Source organism: Corvus brachyrhynchos, unplaced genomic scaffold (genome assembly GCF_000691975.1).
Source record: "Corvus brachyrhynchos isolate BGI_N302 unplaced genomic scaffold, ASM69197v1 scaffold142, whole genome shotgun sequence".
In the NCBI taxonomy this organism is placed as follows: Eukaryota; Metazoa; Chordata; class Aves; order Passeriformes; family Corvidae; genus Corvus; species Corvus brachyrhynchos.
Window position 1 is genome coordinate 6,261,351 of NW_008237226.1, and position 21,020 is coordinate 6,282,370.

Here is a 21,020-nt window from a genome sequence, read left to right on the forward strand (position 1 = left end):
TTGTTCTTTCCCACATCAGTCTCGTGAATCACCCTGCACTTTGCTCTCCAAATGAAATACAAGAAAAAGTGTTCCATGATCTGGGTGTATGGAGAGAGAAGTACAGGGAGGAGTCAAGGATTGCAGGCAAAATGAGGAGTGAAAACAAGCAAGGCAGCTGCTCTGACCTGAGCTCTTTCAGAGGGAAAGACACAGACACACTCTAAGCTTGCTAAGGCCTGTAGCAGGATCTTGTAAATAATACGGAATTGATTTAAATTATGAAATAATATGGAAAAGAGAATAAATTGGATAGGGATTTTCTTGATAACCACTATTTTTCTCATTATTTGTATTGTAGTATCTAGAAAGCTAAGCAAGCTGACTTAAAGAGTGCTATACTGTGCTATATTTTCTATTTCTGCGTGTCTGGCTTTCCTGAGTTGCATCATCACTGTATTTAAATTTGCTTGATGTTTTTTGCTGATGAAAATACATAGCATAAGTGGCCCAGTTCTTCGCAGATATGAACGCCTGAAGCATTGTGGGGGTTTTGTGACTGTTAAATTTTCCCTTTTCTATTTGTTTTTCTCCTTTGTCTGATGTTATTTGCTTTGATGTGATGGCATTCTTTTCAGCTTGGCATTTAGACAAAGCTTTCTGATATGTTTTTGCCATTGTGTGTCATAGCTAGCTTTTAACATTTCACATCAAATTTAGCCTGACTTTTTTGTTGGTTTTGTTCTGGTTTTCTACAGTGGACAGGCCAAAATCCCAGCAAATCAGAACTTCTGGTACCATAAGGCGAACTTCTTCTTTGGACACAATAACAGGACCTTACCTCACAGGACAGTGGCCACGTGATCCCCATGTACACTACCCTTCATGTATGAAAGATAAATCTACTCAGGTAAAAGCTGTAAAACAAGACAACAGAGATGTTTCATATAACTGTCTACTCAATTTAATTCTGAAGAAATGTGGATTCACTTAATTTTATTATAAATATGAAACCCTAAAATAGGTTGCAATAGTCTTTTTTTAATCGGTGCTAATGCAGTAACGTGGTATGCAACGATAATATTTTTATGCTTTTAGAAAACAGTTTGTTAAAAATAATTTTCTCAGTGTGGGCAGATCTGTTGAGGCTGATCAATCTCAGCCTTGTATCTGGTTTATTTTGAAGCTGCTATATGCAAAATTGTGCTGAATGTTATTTAAGAAAGAGTCCCTATAGCAGTGGCTGACAAACTAAAGATTTTACTAAGTCATGGTAATAAATCTGTTGGTCTCAAAAAGTGTGTTTGTGTGTATGCATGGGGGTGAGGGAAGGCTACTGAGGTTATTGGTGGCCTGATACTCTTGTCATAGCCTTGGATTCTCTTCAGAGCTCTGTCTTTGGTAGGAGCCTATGGCAGGTAGGCTGCTGGGGCATTCTGCTGCTCCAGTGCTCTTTGGCTAGAAATGTGAATGTTCTTTCTTGCCTGCTTCCTCCTCCTGCTGGAGCTTGTTGCCCCCAAAGATGATGAAAAATACATAATTCTAACCAGCCTACAATTATTATCAAAGGAGCTGCATTCTTGTTTTTTCAGTAGTGCTTTTGGGGTTTGGAATAAGCCATTTGAGTTTGACTTCCAAACTAAATTGGAAACTAGAAGAAACTAGCTCTCTTCAGTTATGTTTTCAATCTAACAGGCAGTGTAGGTGTAGTTGTTAAATCAGTTGCTTATCTCTTGTGCCATGATTCTGATCCATAGTTATCATGGGTCTTGAAATAGATTCTATGGTTCTAGTCTTTTGTGTAATACTGAGTTTCTCAGGACAAGTTAGAATGTATGTAGAAGTTTCCTCATCTCTAAAATATGCTGTCTTGCAATGCAGGAAGCTCTTTGATGGGGTAAAGATAAGCATAGAACGCTTAGAAAAGAAAAAAAAAATGGGTCTGTATGTTTCAGAAATCTCATTTAATGAATTTGAGAAACTGATGATTAAAATGTTCCAAGAAAAATTTTAGAAACTTTGGTGAGGACCCTTTGGAAAAACCTGTCTTCATGTCCTGCTTATTTTGGAACCAGACAGTTAGTTTTAGCAAAAAAGCAGCAGTCATATTTACTGTCACAAAAGGATCTACCTAAAAAGCCCTTAATCCTGGATTTATTTTCAAGGTGCCTTCCTTTCACAATACTGTGCCTTTAAAGTCTTTCTGTTTTGAAAATAAAATTTCCATTCAGGAGATTTTCAGTAGCATGCTTTGTACTTACTTTATTTCTCAACCGCTCTCTTAAAATATATATCCATATCAATCTTTACAAATACTCTTATGAATAGAAAATTTAGAATATTTAAACATTCACAAACAAACCTTTTCAGTAGTTACAGAAAAGATAAACAAAGTGTTCTATAAATATTTGAGCTCCAAGTATTTGGCAGTAAAATTGCTTTCCTAGTGAGCTCAAGTAAGTGTTCAGGTTATGTGAACTGTTGGCTGCCTCCTTTTGCCTCATTCAGAAACTAAAAATGAAGTTTTACCTTTTCAGCATAATCAGGTATAACAGAGAGGAAAAGCATACTGCTGTCATTACAAAATCAAGTATTATTTCAAAGGGGTAGGAACAGTGAGATCTCAGGGTTTGGATTTGTGGCTATCTCCTAGTAAAGAATTATATTAGCTGTCTTTTTTTCCAAGTTACGCCAAACTCAAGCGTTTATCAGTGCTTAAGCTGAGTCACTCCTTGGGACTATGAATATGTAAAATGTAACAAGCATATTGATTTCCTCAGTGATTTCCAGTTTGAGGGGTTTTTTTGTTTGGTGGGTTTTTTTTTCCCAAATAAAATGCTCACTAGGAAGGCTTTAAGATGATCATAAAACATTGTCTTATGTTTTAGTGTGTGTCTGGGTTTTTGTTGTTTGAGCTCTGTGTAGTTTGAAGTATATCTAATTTTGAGAACTAAGGATGAGTTCCAAGTTGTTGATAGGGTGCATGCATCGCAAATTAGGTTAAATAAAAAGAAGATAATGAAAATCAATAAACCATTCTTCTGTACGAGCATGTTTCATTGGAGAATAAATTATCTCTTGTTTTACTTATAAATTCATGAACAATGCTGTCAGTATAACTTACATGGTAGGTGGAATAATTATTTCTCTTTCAAGGGTATGTTTTGTTCCTAATTAAACATTAGTCTAAAATCCAGATTTTGTGGAGTTTTGTTCAGGTTGTAATTATGGCTGTTCCAAATTTCTTAGACTTTTTGTTTTTAAAGAAAGAGAGACAGTTTCTGGTCTTCATGGTGATCAGATGAACGTTTAATGAGTTTTATTCCAAGTTCTTGTTTCCGCTTAAATTCTTTCAACCTGTATAATGCTCATGAGTAAAATGTTTCTTCATAAGAATAGATGGGAGGGAGCAGAATTTTGTTTGGTTTAGTTTCTGTCACGTCTTGGAGAATAGGACTACGGTTCATATTTCTGTGTCCCTCTTACTTGCCTCAAGTGATTTGACTGAAAATACAGAAGAGAAGTGAGGTGGTTATGTTTGCTTTTGGAAAAATACACTGTAACACTGCATTGTGGTATTGGTACAAATCAGTATTTCTCAGAATTCTGTGTGTATGTTCATGCGTGTGTGTGTGCATCTGCATACAACTAGCTGATCTTTAAGGAGCAGCACGTTTTGGATAATCAGAGGTATGCAATTTTATTTAGTCATGCTTCAGTATTTCAGAAATGCAGGTAAACTTCCTGTTGTAGGAAGTTACATTTGTTGATGTACTTCGTGATTCCCTTTCCTGAGTTCCTTCATTGTCCTACCTTCCTCTCCTTTTTTAAAATCTGAACTTTTCATTAAGGCCATTTAAAACTCAGTATAACTTCTTTCCCCATTTTTTCTGTCTCTTTTGGAGCACTGATGGAACAATTTTGTACATCACTTCTTTATGCTTCATCGTTTAAGTATTTCCCCCTTCATAGTGTAAAGAACAACTAGATATAGAAATGGCTGTGTCTAACCTTGGAATCTTCAGAAACCTTTTGATAATTGTCAGAGTTGATAAATATAATTATTTGGCAGTAGCTAAGTAATTAAAAAGATATTTATAAAATTAAAAAAGAGAGATTAAAAAGAAACATGGTGTTAATGTCATAACAAAAATATTGCCAGTTAATCTGTGTAATCTTTCTCTATCTAAATAATACAAAGAAACAAACAAATGGCCAAGTGGCATATTTATTATCCAGTAATTTCCAATTGATGACTGAGGCATATCCAGCAATCCAACTGGAATCCAGTTTTTCTCATTGTATATGGCAATTAGGTATTGCACAAATGAAATGAAAGAAAGTTTGCAAAACACCTTTGAGAATTTTTACTTCTCTCTAACCTAAAGAACAGTGCAGAGTTACTAGGCTGGAATGCTTGGCTAAAATACGTTTTTCTTGTGGATAGGTCAAGGCTTTAATGTAGTTAGCTCTCGTTAGGCACGTTTTGTTTTCTTCTGGGTAGATTTTTTTTTTTTTGCTCTAAAGTTAACAGTCATAAATGAAGAGGATCAATTCCATGAAGCTTTTTTATTGGTCTGTTAGTTGTCATTGATTTTATGGGATATTTTAATGATGTACACTGGCAGAAAGAACAGGGAATAAGATGTGTCATAGAACTATGAGTTTGTCCTTCGAACCTTACTTAACCTGGTAACATATGTTTAAGAGTCATAATTTGATGTTTAAGAGTCATCATCTATAAAATTGACTTCTAACTGCTTTGGCAATTTCTTTTTGTGAAGTTTCTAGAAGGCCTTCGAATGCTTTAGAAATACCTGAAAACCCATCAGTTCTTACGTACTAGTGCTGCTGTTGGGTTTCTTTAAAACGTGGAAGTTCTTCAAAAACACATTGCTTCCCCTGTAAAGCGTGGACATACATAGGTATTCCAGAATGCAGGCTGGATGTAGTAGTTGGAGTGAAGGGCTGGCAATAAATGTGAGATACTTAAAGTAATACAGTCTTATTTTAGGTTTAGGTAGGTTGGTATGCTATGCAGTCATTCTGATATAAGTGGAAAGAATGTAGGTGTATGTCCCTGGCATGGGTGGAAAAGCAAGGCAGGATTACCAAACGTGTTGGAAAAAGTGCTGATCTCCACAAGGTTGGTGAGTAACAATGGTGGTTATGGTTTACATGAAGACTGAAGAGAGCAAACAGATGTGGCATTCTGAGCATGTCCTGTCCCATATGTCAACTGAAATGGAACATAAACCTTCACATCTTGAAAACAAAGGATCCATGTTTTGTAGGTGCAGCATGCGTTATCTAATGTTTTCAAGGTTCTTCCCCTAAAATCTTAGCAGGACTAATCCTTCTTCATGAAGTTCAGTGCATCACTTCTGTGATGCTCTAAATTTCTTTCTGCTCTGAAATGTTACTAGTTTCACATTTGGTGCCTGACCTCTCTTACTGTTAGAGGTACTCTTTCTCTCTGACTTGAGGTGCAGCAGCTGTGGTTTTGTTTATTGTGATTCAGATTTTTTTCTTCTGATACAATTCTGAATTATGGTTTGACTTTAATTTTTTTTTCATATGTTTAACACTTGAGAAGTACACTTGCAGCTTCCATTGATTAGCCTCTTTTGTGGAAGTCGTAAATAATTTTCATGAAATGTGACAGATTGTGGATGCTACACATCCATCAATATTTGTGGTCTAAATGACAGCATTTAAGTGAGATACGAGGTGGTCAAACATAAGCTAAACTTAGAAAAGCAGAATTTCTGTTTGACTGCAACTAGTCTGGGGTGTTTCTGTTTGTTTTTTGAAAGTTTTTGCTTGAATACAAGGATTTGATGTTACAAACCCAAAACTATTCTTCATATAATGTGGATTACAATATATTATAAGCAGCAATTTCTGTGGTTTGAAGAAGACTACCTTGCTATAATATTGTAGTAACTGCTTATGTTGTATTATTTTTGTAAAGCTTTTTCTTTTTTAAATCTGCCTCTAAGTAGCACATTAATATAATGTTGTCCAACTTCAGTATTGTGCTAGGAACATCATACAGTGCTCGTAATCTAATACTGTAGGTAAAATTTGGGGTCACAGATAGTGTGCCCCTTGTATACTGTGTATATTTTGAAGGATTGTATCTTGACTCAGTTCACCAGGGGCTGAAAGCACCCATGTAGTCCTTGTCTCCAGGGAGATGTTATTTGAGTGGAAGAGAATGTCAAAGCGTACTTGAACAAGTACAAAATTTAGGATTAAGTGAATAGATATTTTCTGATTTTTATTTTTGATTTCTGAATAAATCCTCTGCAATATAAGGATTCCCATCTCTCTCTCCTAACAGTCGGTGTTGTTGATGAACTTCAGGGGTTGATTTTAGTTTGCTTTTTGTCCTTGCTATCTGGATCAGTATCTGTGTTTACTAAAAATACTATCAAGCTCATGTATTCTATATATTTGTTTTGTTTTTTAACAGTGTACTTCTCTTCATTGAGAAAGTCACTTGGCTTTTTACATTCTTGGTATCTTTTCAGTTTATTAAGCTGTAGTTGAAAGGATATGAGCTTATAGTGATCCCTGCTACACCCTCCTGCACTACCAGTAAGTATTTAAACTGCCAAACTGCCTGCTTCTGCATCATCCTGGTGTTCCCCAAATTGTGGAGCAGTGCTGTATTCAGAAAACACTCTTGAAAGATAAATTTTCTGAGAATTCCCTTTGCGATGCTGTTGTTGTGTGAGGGTGTGGCACTATATCCCAGCTGTACTTGGGATATAGTAAAATACTGTAAGAGCAATTTAAACTGGAAAGTAAATTGTAACAGATTGTGAAAGCCCGTGATTTTGAAAAAGTAAAAAATTTTCCTCATTTTCTCTAGTTCAGTAGAAATCTGCAAGCCACTTCAGTGTTTAAAAAAAACCATCATTTAAACCCAACAGAATGTCTTTCACACAAATTCCAGAGAAGATGGTAAGTACCTGATCTGCAAAAACAAGTAATTATTTAGAATGTGGCTCTGTTAAAATGCAGAGCAGGCAGATGCACACACAGGTGGCACATGCATGTTGGCAGAGGCTCTGCTTTGGGTCAGGAGAGTTAAGCATTGCCTGGCTGAGGGACTGCCTTGTCTTTCACGTAGTTTTAAGTATCTGTTTTAACTTTTCACATTTGATTTTATTATTTTTTTCATAACCGCATTATCTTCTGGTTTCTTCCCCAGACCCAAACAGAAATGGGTATTACGTGACGGAGTCAAGTAATAAATACACAGAACTCTTAATTTTTAATATAAGAACTTGTTTTTTCTGGGAGCATGCAGGAAAAACTTCAGGACTGTTTTTTTTCCGTTTTGCTTTCTAGTCGCCCACACGGCTTGCTGGGCCTTTGGCTGAAGTATTACTGGTGGTGTAAAAATAGCAGAGAAAAAGCCCCACCAAAACCATGGAAAGTGCAGGGCTGGCAGAAAACACAAGAGGGTTGAGTAGGCCTGTGCACACAGAGACTGAGTACATTAAATATTAGCACTGATGAGTTAGGCGCTGGGCTGTAGGCTGTGTAATGCTGTGGCGGTGTGGTGGTTATGAAGGTGCAGCCCATGCTCTAAAATGCAGTTCTGTGCTTGATGGTGCCATTCCTGGCCTGGTTTAGCTGGAGGGGCCTGGTCTGGGGGCTGCTCTCGGCTCCCTTTGCAGGGCAGCGAGGAGCTGTTGGTTTTATGGTGTTCTCCAAGGTGGTGCCCAGGCTCCTTCCTCAGCCAAACAGAATCTGTGTTATCCGTGTGGGTACTACAGAAGTTTCTAGATCCTAGATAGGAAGCAAGAGTAAGGAAAGCTGTGGAGGATCAGGGTTTCCATGCCTGAGAACACGTCCCACAGGGATGTGGATCCCAGATCCTATTTGTCCTGCCGGCTGGGGTTCTGTCTCCCTAGAAGTCTCAGCAGTGGCCCCCTCCCTTAAAAACCCCATGGACAAATTGTTGTTTTCAGTGGTACGGTTTTATTTCTTTTGGACTTACTGTGAAAGATTCAGCTGATACCAGTAGAAGCTGTTGGGGAAAAAAGCCCCCAACATAAACAGCTTTATATTTATGTGCCTGTAGCCCTGTGTTTTATATAGTTGATATCCCAAACTCTTCCTGAATTTTAGATATTTCCATTGTTCCTGTGACTCTCTTGGTCAGGAATTCTGGTGGATAACCTCAATTTTCATAATAGCCTTGTGGCGAATAAGCATAGTAGTTGAGAGTTTGGGCTTTCAGATGTTTCTCAGTCTTTGGGGTTTAACTTTAGCTCCTGCATCTGAGGACAGTCCCCAAACATCTTGGCTTTGAGATATGGCTGAAAAAGGCCTGCATGTTACGGTACTGCTCATGTAAGTTGGTGCCAAAAATAATAAAAGGTGTATCAAACTCTATCAAGTCAGAGTTAGCAAGAAGGGATTGGTTGTGTGGTCCAGTGGTTGAGGAAGACAGGTGAGAGAAGTGAATCCTGGCTTGAGGTTGTTGTACAGTTTTTTTAATCTTGTGTTTTCTAAACTGTCTGCTGAGTGAAACATAGACATGGATACCAAGGCACCGGGTGGGACCAGCCAGGTGAGGTTTTTGTCAGGCCTCTGATTCCTTCTTCAGTAATGTGCATTGTTCTTGTGCTTTGTAAATGCAAGTTTACAAAGCTTTGGTTTTCTGTATTGCTTTTTATTTGTTGAGACTATTAGTGCTGCATATCAGATTCTGAGATTTATTCACGTAACTCTGACACTGCCTAAAGAGTAAAGCAGTAATTTATGCCAAAAGTTCGTCTTACCTGGAGAATTCAGTACAGTGCATTTTTTTTTCCCCCCCTTCTAGACACCCAGTTGTTGGGCTGAAGAGGGAGCAGAAAAGAGATCACATCAGCGCTCAGCATCGTGGGGAAGTGCTGATCAGCTGAAAGAGGTGAGAAGTTTTACACAGTGGAGCCTTTCAAATTTTGATAAGCCCAAGATATTTTTTAAACCCTTGCTGTAGTCATGGAATCTGCACCCTTTCCCTCTCCTCTTTTGCTTTTGAAACAGGTTTTACCTCCAATCTAAGAGTTGTTTGAAGAGTGATTGTTATTTTATGCTTGTTGGACTTCCTCCCTGCATACTATGAAGCATTGGCTGTGAAAGACTGGCCAGAGTGAGCATTGAGGAACCAGCTTCTTGTTGCTCGCTTTCTGTTCAGTGTTACCTTAGTTAGCTCTCTGATCTTTAATGCTGCTCTCCTGAAAGAGGCAAAGTGTCAGGTGGTGTGTTAACATATTCTTGTTTAGAAATTTTGTTCAAATTTTAGGTTGGAGATCGAGAGGACACCACTTTCACAAAAAGGTGTTGATACAGTAATGGTATGAGTACTTGAAATGCTCTTTAGTCAAAAATATTTTGCTGTAGACTATAATTGCAACTAGAAAGAACCTTCCAAAAGTGAAGTGGATTTGCATCATGAGAAAGTAGATACAGTAAAATGGTCTCCAGCTCAGCTGAAATGACAGTATCTCAGTTTTTGTCCCAGTAACCTCCATTTTGTCCAGAGTTTGAGTAACTAAATCTATCCAGAACCTAATAAGGGGCTACATTCAGCCTCATGCCGCTGTCAGGAAGGGTGTAGCCTCTCTTCTTCTTCTGCACTTTCTTAAAAAAAAAAAATCCTGCAGCATGTTCCCGTGAGGTGTAACTTTCCCTCATACTCTGGGCTTTTTGCATGTTCTTTCCTGACTCTCTGTTGAATAGGACATTCAAAAATGAGAAGAAATGTATAGGTTATCTTAGGAGAAGAAGTTAGAGGCAGTATATATTCCTCTTCTGGACAGACATTGATAGAGTAATTATCAAAAGGAGTAATGCAAGTTTAATTACTCAAATTTTAAAATCACATTTGACAAATACGGAATAATCTTGCAATCCACTGGTGGCAATAGCCTCATTTTTAAAGATGAGGACCTGGGCCAAAGGGAGGTTGATCCAAAGAGGTTTTTCTGTTCCCATCTCACTCAATACCTCTTATGAAACCTTGATGTGTTGGAACATGGGCCTTCAGTTGCCTGGATGACTTCATCTGCAGCTGTGAGGAAGCATTCAGAATCACAGATTAAGTGATCAGAAATTAGTGCAGAAGGAGTTTTGTGTCAGAGAAGTTTTGGCTTAAACCTTACCTACCAGCACAAAGAAATTATAATACAGACAGGAGGAGCATCTGTTTTTCTAGGATAATGTTTCCTTGCTTTTACTGAGAGACTATCCTTCGTATTCTGGCAGTTCCCTATCAACTTTTGCAACAGGCAGCTGTACTTCACCACAGGCCTGTGGCTGTCAGTGATAGTGAAACCTTCAGCATATAAGCAAGTCTCTGCTATTTGATAACAGTGATCCATTGTGCTGGGTTGCCACCCTCTTGGTGTACTGACCACACGAGAAAGATAAGAAATGTGTGGCCAATGTGTTTCACAGTTCCTTTTTCGACAGAATGCATTAGTGGACAAAATAGGTTCTGTGGAAGGGAGTTGTTTCTATCCAAACTTTGCAATGGTTGTTCGCCCCAAAACCGCCCTTGTCTTCTTCAGCTTACAGTTCTTCCCCTTCCTCTGTTTTCCTTTCTCAAGCTACTCAGGACAGTTTTCTTACCTTTTATAGTTCCTTGGATTCATAACCCAGTGTCATTCTGCATGCATCATCCAGCACTCGTCATCTACCCTCTTAGAGCTCTTACTCTGTTACCTTCCAGCTCCTTGTCAGTTCTGGCTCTCCATTGTTTGGCTTCTATTTTATCCCTTTCTTTTTCCTTTCCCTCACGTGTCAGCCTGTGTGTGGTGGGTGTTAAGTGTTTGTTCAATACCAAGAGTATCTGTGCACTCACTTTTTTTGTGCCACAGTAATCTGCAGTTCCTGGAAGGAGGAATTCTCTGGGGTGGTTCTATTCAAAGTGTGAAGCCCACGAGAGGCAGAATTGTTAACAAATGCAGCTGCCAGTTCCAGATATCTTTCTTGAACATGTGCAAACTGAAATTTTTGCCAAAGCTTCACCAAATGTAAAGATTCTTCCAAGGGACTAGAAGAGCACATTTGCAGCATAAAGGACCCCCAGGCAAATGTTTGGCTTTTTCATCCAAAACAGTGGAAAACAGAACTATACAGGTAAAAAGCTAAAGTAATGTGTTTTGGCACATAAAATGGTAAAATCTCTTCCACCCCCCTTTCATTTTAAATCACATTCTTAAACAACTGTAACACTTGTACTGAAGTCTGATGGGGAGGAGATAGAAGATCAGAATGTTGCGTGGTAGATATTTGACAAAACTATGGGCAGCTGAAAGCAAGAGCTTAAGTAATGGAAATGAAAATACCACCTTCTCCTGGGCAATTGCTTTTGTTATGTGTGGTGTAGGTAACATTGTTCTGCTTAGAATTTTGAATTGTTTCCCATAGCATTTGACAGTAAACAAGTAGATAGCTGTTTGCAGTTTCCTTGGGTTGTTTTTGCAGTTTGGATTCATGTTTTCTTGCTTCAGAAATTAATGGGATGGTTTCTAGCATGTTTTTTTTTTTTTTAATATGTTGGTTCTGTAAACTAGCTAAACACTTGTGTGATAGTTACTGGTTTTGATAAAATAAGATTGAATATGCATTTAAGTTTAAAAAAATTATTTTCTTGGTTAAATTTGAGTACTATTAAAATGAGATACATTTGTTTAATACAACTGGTAGCTCTTTTTTAAAGATCTGTATCGTAAAAACTAAGAGTGAGTGTATAGGTTTAAGATCCCAAGCAAGCAAATGAATTCAGAATTACCACTTTTAAAAAGGATTTCACTTTGGGTAGTAAAACTTACTTTGCCCTTAATTGGGATAGGTATGTGTCAGGATTAAATGTCTAGCACTGAAATAGATATATTTGCTTTCTTGTAGTGAGTCTGTTAGAAATTTAAAAGTCCCCAGCTCTCAATATAAACTTCCCTTTAATAATTTCATAAGGAAATCTGCTTTTAAAGAATTTGTTTATTCTGAAGGGCTCTACTACTTGATTTTAAGAAGTCTTAAGTGTAACTTGTCTAAGATGATGCCGGACTGCTTTAACATTATTTCAGTAGGTACATGTCTTGACTGGGAGATGAAGCTTGCTATCAGTCTTTATACTGGATACAAACCAAGTAATGGCTAAAAACACTGGTATTTTTTCCCTTTTCAACCTGAATAATTAGTTTGAAATTCTGTTGATGTTGTTCAGGGACAATTTTAGTTATAGCTTACCCTGAACTGGAATTTACCCAGAACTGGGAAAAACCCTCTATTTAAAGCAAGTAGTTTTCGCTTTGTATAGGTTTTTAAAGACATATTTCAGACAGCTGATTTTTCACTTCCCTTAAGCAGCTCTCTGTGCTATATCTGTTACACAGACAGCAACAGCCCCCCATTGGAAGGTCCCTTTTGCTCTTTCAGAGTACTTGAAAAGGACTTGGGAATAGAAGAGAATTGAATATGAGAGCTTGCATGCCTAATGGGCTTTCATATACCAATTGAAAGATTGTATTCAAAGGTTTAGGGTGAATTTCTAATGCTTGTTTTGCGTTTTGACCTACTGGTTAACTCGTTTATTAACAAACATTTCATGATTGAGGTGGAGCTCACTCATTACCAAGGAGTTTGTGGTTTGTTCAGCAGTAGGAAGTTACCATGTTGTGTAGCCTGAGCTGTAGAAATACAGCCTATTGACTGGTAAATATTAGTGAGAGAGCATTTGGAGAGGTACAGTGGGATGTGTCAGGTTCCTTCATATTCGTCTGCATCTAGGTCCCTTCAAAAGGGAAAAACTACCAAGATACTCAGATTATCCCAGTGTTGTAAAGCACTGACCTAATTTTGTTATTTCTCAGTTTAGTGCCATTAGTTGTATTAGACTGCATGCATATTACAAGTGGCATAGACAAAATTAATATTATTCATTGTACAGCTTAGAGCTGGAGAAATACTTAGGAAGCAGAAAATATATTTGTAGGGGGTTTTCCTGACTTGTTTAATAATCCTGGATGGTCATTTTATCTTTGACTGACAGTAAACCATTAAGACCAAATTGAAACTTTGTGCCCTGAATGACTTTGTGTAGGTTTCTGATGCACTGATCTTTGTGTTTCCTTGGTGTTCATTGTTGGTGGGGGTTTTTTATAAATTACTTTAAAATAGGTGAAGAAAAGAGTCTTTCCGCTGCATCAGCAACATTGCAGAGAACAGTCACTGGAAGAGCAAAGGCTGAAAATTCTCTTTAATTTTTTTTGAAATGTGCACAGATTTGTGCTGTGTTTTCCCCCTCCATGCAGTCACATGAGAGTACTTGCCAAATTGTGAATTAAAAGATGTACTTTGAAATTCACTACATATATGTTTACCCATCAAAATGTAGCAAAACAGTTTTCAATAACAAAGGGCATTCAAACATTGGAAGTAGCATTCAAATTGAGTTCACTCCTTTATAAATTCCTTGATTCTTGTTTTAAAATTTGTTTTACTTTCAGCTGTATCCTCTAAGAAAATAGCTGTATTTTCTAAAGGAAATGTTCTGCATGTCTTCAAGTTAGGTAGGCAGGGAGAACATTTGAATTTGTTTACTTATATAATTCACATGTTATGGATCTAAGTGCACACATGCGCAAGGCTAACACTTAAATGTCTTCGACAAGTGGATGCTTTAGGATACACGTGAAATCTTTTTGGGATGATTTACATATGTTCCTTAATATGACTGTGTATGCCCCAGTCATGTTCGTGCTCAGAACTTGGGCGTGTGAGGGAAGTGGTGTCCCAAACCTTTTCTGTTCTTAGCTGCTCGGTGAAAATGGAGTGTTTTGTTACTGCCCTTTGGTTTCCCTAGCATAGCACATGGTTCCTTTCCTGCCACTTCCTTGGCACTATTTTCTTTGAATAGATCTGGTCTGATGGTGGATCTTCAAGTGCCTGTTTTCCTGATACCACTCACTTGGCACCATTTTCTTCGCACAGCAGGCTCCCTAGCTCATATTAGCTGCATCAGTTGAGTGCCCAAGAGAAAGGATCTGCTGCTTCTTTGAGATAATTGGTAGAACAGGTGCCATCAAGGCATATGTTTCAGATCCTTTTTTACTCCATAAATTATATTTGTTTTGTAAGAATTAGGGTACCTCATAATTGTCTGTAGATCATTTTGCTTATGTTTGATGCTCTGATGATGCTTCTCTACCTGAGAAGAAGGTGTAGATAAACTTCAAGGAAGCTAGCACAGCTGTCTATTCCTGTTAGTAGTAGTGACTTTATTTCAGGTTGAGATAGAGAATAATTGGTAATTAAAAGACAATCTTATAGAAGAAAAAGAGCTATTGCAGTGTCAGAATTAGCTTTAGCAAGTGGTAGAACACTGTGGACTCCCCTTGGTGAAGAGCTGGAGCATCATTTAGTTCAGCGAATTTCATGTACTCATTGACACTGCACGGACAACCAGCAGGCCTCTGTCTCCCAGGTCTGCAGGATAAATAAGAAATGGCGAATTCCTTTTTATATGCCCATTGTTACTTTCTCATTTTCTTGTCGAAAGGTAACTACCACATCATGGGACAGTTAGGGTCCTGCAAGTTCAGGGCTAAGGATGTATGATCTAAGAAGGCACATCTGTTTCTTCACTGCATTGCTTGTTTGGCTTAAGTGATCGTATCAGCTCCAGATACACAGTCAAATCAACTATTTTCCCTCTTCCGTTTCTCCTCAGTGACCCAAGAAGTCTTTTCTTTGTTAGTGTCAAGAATTGACTGCCAAAATACACATACTCTTGAGGTGGCTGAGAGAACCGTAAATTCCAGGGATCCATTGATTCCTTTCACAGTATCAGAGCTTCAAGGTTTTTGGCTAGCCTAGAGACATACCAGCCTATCAACACTCTCCCATTTAGAGCTTTCACTATCCAAATTTTAGGGTGAGAGGCTATGTCCTCAAAGACTTGCAAGCTTACTTGTGACAGAAATCAGTCAGCCAAACCTCTGAGGTGGTATTGTGTAGTTATTTTTTTTCATAGTGTGCTCCTGAGGAGAACTCAAAAACCATATTTCATTTAAATTAAACAAAATAGTGTATTTAACTTTTTGATTTAGGAGGAAGTGCATGGCATCAAGGAGAGGCAGTAGAAAGGAAGGATTTATATACAGCACTCTCCTTGCTTTCTGATTATTCTTGTAGCCAGCCATCTCTGTCCACAGCTGTCTTCTGATCTGGGCATCATTTTTCTCCTCTGTTTTTAAAAGGGAAGATGAAGATTATTTCCCAGTTCTCCCCATTCTTCAGCATTCCAATGTAAGACACAGATATTTGTAATGTGTGTATATTTACCAGAGTAGTTACCTGCATGTTTTTTCCTCTATGGAGTTAGGTTTCCCAATTGCTGTTACTCCTACAGGAAGAAGGGAAAAGTTCCCAACAAACATATGTATATTTTTTAGAGGTGAAATATCTCTTCATACTCCGAAGTTTCTTGCAACATGGTGCTTGAGTTGCACCTTTTATCAAGAGCTTAGTGTCCCAGTTCTCTAAATGTAGCTCATCTGTGTAAGTAATGCAGCTGTATTAGGGCTCTGTTTTTCTGGATGTATTGAACACACAGACCCTTTTGGAAGTCTTGAACTGTTTGTCTGTTGTTTAAAGATCAAAGCATTCAGCCATTTCTGAGTAGCAGTTCTCTAAATATGGGTAACGAGCTGTGGCAAGACTTGATATGAAGCCCTAAAGGTAGATTGTTCTTCTGTGAGTGCTACCAGAAGCAGCACAAAGAAAAGTTCACAGCCTGCAGCAAAGCTCCATCCAAACCTCTTCACCAAGCACTGTCATCTCTGACACTGTGAAGAGTGATGTGAAGTGATTCTCTGCCACAGAGTTGCTTTGCAAGAGTACCAGTGATATATTTAACTACTTGGAAATAACCACAGAGTGCATGTACTTGTAAGTTGTCACTCAGAAGGAGAGGTTAGTTTCCAGCTGATGTATGAATTCCATGTGCATTCATTCTCCTTACTTGCCCTCAGGTTTTTAAAAATTCTGTCTCTAGCTGAGTTAAAAATGAAATGGGGCCATGCATGGCCTTATATACCAGTGAGCTGAGCATGAGGAACAGTAGGATTTGAGCCTAAGGGAACAAATTATCCGGTTTTAAGGAAGTGTCTGTACCTGTTGTGTGAATTTGCACATAGTCTAAACTTCTGAGACAATGTTTATAGAGGTAAGTACTCTCTTTCATGTAGAAGTTTCCCAGGAGGGATAAATAAGTAGAGGAATCCCCAAATGAAATTCTTAGGTTTCTTGTTAAGGAGCAGGTCAAATGGATAATGGCTTTAGTTGCATTTGACATTTAAAATATGTAACTTTTGATTAGACATCTTTGCAGCAGACAGTAGGAAAGATAATTCCATCTGCCTGAAGGAATTTGTGATAATTTTGCCTGCAGGGAAGTGCTATTGAATGTATTAAATAAGTACTCAAAGATGAGCAGTGCATTTTGATTGCCAGTTGTTTGTGAAGGCTCTTTACTTTTATGATGAATTACCACTAAAAAATTATGGTTTGGTTTAAGATCAAACAAATTAAACTGTAGGCTTCAAAGTCCCCAGTTTAAACCAGTTAGAGGTTAGAAAATGCTACAAATTGTCATTCTGACTCCTTTTATTTGCATCAGATATTACAGTGCTTGTGTGTAAATGAGGAAATTCACTAAATAAACTAAGCCTGTTGTTGTATTTAGGTTGGCGAATAGGGCAGATACTTTGGAGTATCTGATAAGCAGAAAGAAGCTTTAATGCTCATACTTTAAGGAAAGGCAATCCCATATGCCTATAAAATCCTCCAAAGAGGATTTAAAATGTCCATGGTTCACTTGATACGTGAAGATTTGAGCAGTTACCCATTCGAGAACTCATTCTCACTTGACCTGAACTTCTCTCCAGCAGATTGCCAAACTGAGGCAGCAGCTTCAGCGCAGTAAGCAGAGCAGTCGTCACAACAAAGAGAAGGAACGTCAGTCACCTCTCCATGGCAACCATATAGCAATCAGTCAGACTCAGGTAAGTGGGTAGCTCCTTGTATTAACAGCCTCCCACCTTACCAGGGTTGGCTGAATAGCCTGCTGAGCGTTCCCACCTGTCTTGTGTTCTCTTGTGTGGTACACTGAAATGCTTAAGTCTGATACACTGTACCTTCACTGGAGTTTATCTGATGGTCATCATGTAATAAAAGAAGGGTTGCACCAGGATAACAACTGAAATATGTAATGATGTAAAAGTTTTGGGCACGGCCAGATAAGCCTGTGCTTCCAGGGATTCATACTTGCTTCCAAGACTAATCTTTTGTGGTAAACTTTCAAAGCTCCTGTGGAGGGTATTTGCTTATAAGTTTTGCAACCTAATTTTATCTGGGCTAGTTAAAAAATAAAAATAGAAAATAAAGAAAAAGAAAGTACCAAAGCAGGGTGCAGTGGAGGATGCCCAAAGCAGTCATGATCTAGTCATTACAACGTGTCAGCAAAATTGCAACCCACATTACAGTTCTGAAGCTCAGGTGAGGTTCAGTCAATGCCTTCACAGACCTTAAGCCACTTGTAGAAAGCATTTAATCATGGCTTATTTGGGAGTGCAGATATTTGAGTCCTGATTACATTTCACCTGTAGTAGTTGATCCTTAACTTGGAGTGCCTGTTACTAACAGGCCACTCTTTGAACATCTGAAATGTTGGTTCTGTCATGGTATTTCCTGAGTACCTTTTTAGCTACCGGGTGTTCTGTAAAGCAGTTAGTTACAGCAGCTGGTTGAGCTGTAATGGCTGATTCCTTACATTCCTTCTGTGGGGGTAAAATCTTGTGGTCAAAACCTAATGCAGTGAAGACAATAGGAATTTCATACTTTTTCCTGAACCTGTTATGCCTTTGTAACAAAGGGTCCTGCAACATTTTGCATAGAAAAGCATTTTGCTTTACATCTCAGAGTAAGCTGTTGCAAGTACCTATGCCATTATAGTCACATAGCAAACAGTCTTTGACACAGATTGAAACCCACCTAGGACATACGCTGTGAAGAAACATTCTTTAGTACTTGGAGCTCACTTTGTCATTGCTCATGTGACATTTAGATTTCTCAGGAAGGTGTTCTCTGATAGAGCCATTCTACAGGCATTGTGTTTTGGCAGTCAGAGAACGGCTTGCAAATGACTTGCACCTTGGGAGCTGCACGTTGTGCAAGATTCACTTGATAAGAACTCAAAAAAAATGTTTACGTTTTGTCTTAAGCATCCTGTGATTCTGTGAGTAGGAGGAGAACACGTTGATTGACATGTGAACACGGTTCATGGCTGTCAGTGTAGCTGCTGCCAAGGTGAAGCTTTTAAGGTTGACTGTGCGAGATGTGTGTGCATTCTTATGAGTGTTTCCTGTTGGTAACAGAGCTCCACTCGACAGGCTTTTCTGAAAGCCATTTTTTTACTTACTTACATGCTTTTGTCTTAAACTCAAGATGATTTCTCTTAAGACCTTTGACATAAAGTTCTGAGAAGCTATAAGCTAATGAAATTAAAGGTTCAGAATGAATGTTTTAATTTTCATTCGCTAAAGCCAACCAAAAGAGAGTAAAAGTGCATTAAGTGAATATTTCAGTTGAGTCATTAAGCTTTAGGAATGTTATGAAATGCCTTTTGGATCCCAGTTAAAACATTAGCATCAGGGCCCCACACGCTCCCCGTCCCCCTGCAGTGTAAACTGTAGTCTGTGCCTCTGGAAAGTACATACACCTGTCTGCTTACTACCAAGTGAAGTCATAGAATGCTTTGATTATACAACTCTTCTTTGAGTTAAGTAGAGATGATACATTGGGTTTTTATTTATGCAGGCATTTGTTTTTATTTAAATTCACTAAGTAAAGATGATCTTCTGGATGGCAAAATTAATACACAGCATCTTACTTAGTAATGTTTTTAGTTTTGGTCTCAGACTTGTGCCTTTATTCTGTTTTCCATCTTTAAATCATGTTACTGTCTACCTTCTAGGCTTGTATTTCCAGATCAGTCCCTATGCCACTGTCAAACATTTCAGTGCCAAAATCAACTGCTTCACGTGTGCCGTGTAATGTAGAAGGAATAAGCCCTGAACTGGAAAAAGTATTCATTAAGGACAACAGTGGAAAAGAAGAAGTATCCAAGGTAAGCGTATAATAACATGTTTATGGTTGTTATCTCTTTGTAATCTATAAACACCGGGAAAACCTTCCTCTTGAGGAACCTTCCTTGTGGCTGAAATTACAAATAATTTTCTTCAAAGAACTGTTTGAAAACTTTGTTTCAATGTTTTAGCATGGTGGGGTTTTTTTGTTGTTGTTGTTGTTGTTGTTCTTCTTTTTTATTTTTAAAGGGCTTTTGGCCAGACCTACTTTGTTTAGAATGCCCTTTCTGTAGAGAACTTGAAAATTTTTGTGACAAATACAAGTGTTTGAACATTCAGACACTTCAGGCTGCAGTAATAAGTAATAAGAGATCAGGAGGTTGCTATATTTGCTTTGTTTTGCACTCTTTTTCTTGAGCAAGATGTAAGTTCCCAGTGCTATGCTCTCTTTTTCGGTTTTAATGCTTTTTTTCTCCATAAACTGAATGCGGACCATTTTACTTCCATGAAACCTCTGTAGTCTGTCATGGAAGATCTCTGTGTGGGAAATAGTGACAAATGGGGCAGCTTTGCTTTGGAGCCATTGGACTTGTCATTGAAGAGTTTAGTGCTTGGATGACACTTAAAATGTGGAATTCTTGCTTTACAGCCACTGTTTCCTAAACACCCAGTGAAAATTTTCTGCTGTGGAGTAAAGTACTCCACCATTTTTTCTAATCTTCTCCAAGGTGTAGGTGCTTTTCTCATGAATGGTCATGTAATAGCAATTCAGTGTACGAGTCAAGCTATAAAACTTCAATCAGAGGTTTAAGATTCTGAAAGCTTGTATTTGCAGTTCTTCATGTCATTAGTAAACTTTAAAAGTTTGGGAGTAGTCTTGGCTTCTCCAGACACCTAGTTGTGTGGAAAAAGCAGTCTTAACAATGAAATACTGTAGTAGTTAGTTGTACACTAAGTTTTCTTTCCTAAGGCTGTCTTATCCCTTTAGAAGAGGTGTGTATTATAATGGGAATAAGGAAAAAAAAAAATCAAACATGCAAACTGAAAGCCCAGCTCAATAAGCCTTGTTGCAGCATCTCCAAAGTGAGTACAAAAAGGTGTGTATTGTAGTGCCACCACTGATGTTGCTATGGCTAGGGTTTTAATCTCCTACAGTTGGAGGATATTTCATTTATCTGTCAGACAAATCATCCTTGTAAATGTTGTCCTTGGGTTTTAACAGCTTATTGCTTGGGATGCAGAACTCTCCTGCATATGTTACTGAATGTACTGACTCTGATCCAGCAAAACAGTTAAGCACATACTTAAGTGCATTGTTGGATTTGGGCCAGAGGTGCTCAGCAGTTTATGCAACCAAGGCAATAGTGAACCCTTCCTCCAAACATTCAGCTGGCGAGAGCTTCAGACACAAAAGAAAGTCATAAATCAGACATTGCCCTTGAAGTCAAGTCCATCTTTGTGGGCAGAGGGTTGTTTCCTGCTATGTAACTGTTAATTTCTGTGAAGTCTGGTCTTGCGGGACCTGTAGTGGGACTCCTAGCACTGTCTTTGAGATTACTAGATCTCAGTTTGCTTATGGAAGATCATAACAAGATCATAATTTACTCAATCTTACTGCTGGTGAACTTTCTCCTAATAAATAACTTAGCTGTGTTTTAGCCTGGAGGAGTTGGGGCAGCTAGGTTAAGCGTTAGGAATTACTGAACAAAAGATAAATCGTAGGAAACCGAACTTCACTGGTTTCACTGCTAGTGAGCCTGTTTGTTTTCCTTTGAATTTTCTGCCATTCTTTCTTGCTGTAACGTTTTGTATTTTTAGAAACTGTTTTAAAAGCACAGTCAAAGATAGTTTGTTGCTTTGGAATATGTCTTCTGTCTT

At 38.2% G+C, this 21,020-nt stretch overlaps 1 protein-coding gene across 5 annotated transcripts in view; it reads left to right on the plus strand.

Annotated features, from left to right (window-relative positions):
* The window catches only part of GLCCI1 (glucocorticoid induced 1), a 63,301-nt gene that overhangs the window by 28,358 nt on the left and 13,923 nt on the right, over nucleotides 1-21,020 (plus strand). For 3 of the 5 annotated variants that reach the window (XM_017729319.1, XM_017729320.1, XM_017729322.1), the window contains 4 exons: nucleotides 738-889; nucleotides 8,828-8,914; nucleotides 16,944-17,060; nucleotides 19,031-19,183. In XM_017729319.1, the coding sequence (XP_017584808.1) occupies nucleotides 869-889; nucleotides 8,828-8,914; nucleotides 16,944-17,060; nucleotides 19,031-19,183 (378 nt within the window). In that variant the 5' untranslated portion in view covers nucleotides 738-868. The remainder of the gene's footprint in view (nucleotides 1-737; nucleotides 890-8,827; nucleotides 8,915-16,943; nucleotides 17,061-19,030; nucleotides 19,184-21,020) is intronic. The other 2 variants (XM_008629933.2, XM_017729321.1) reach the window with 2 other exon arrangements.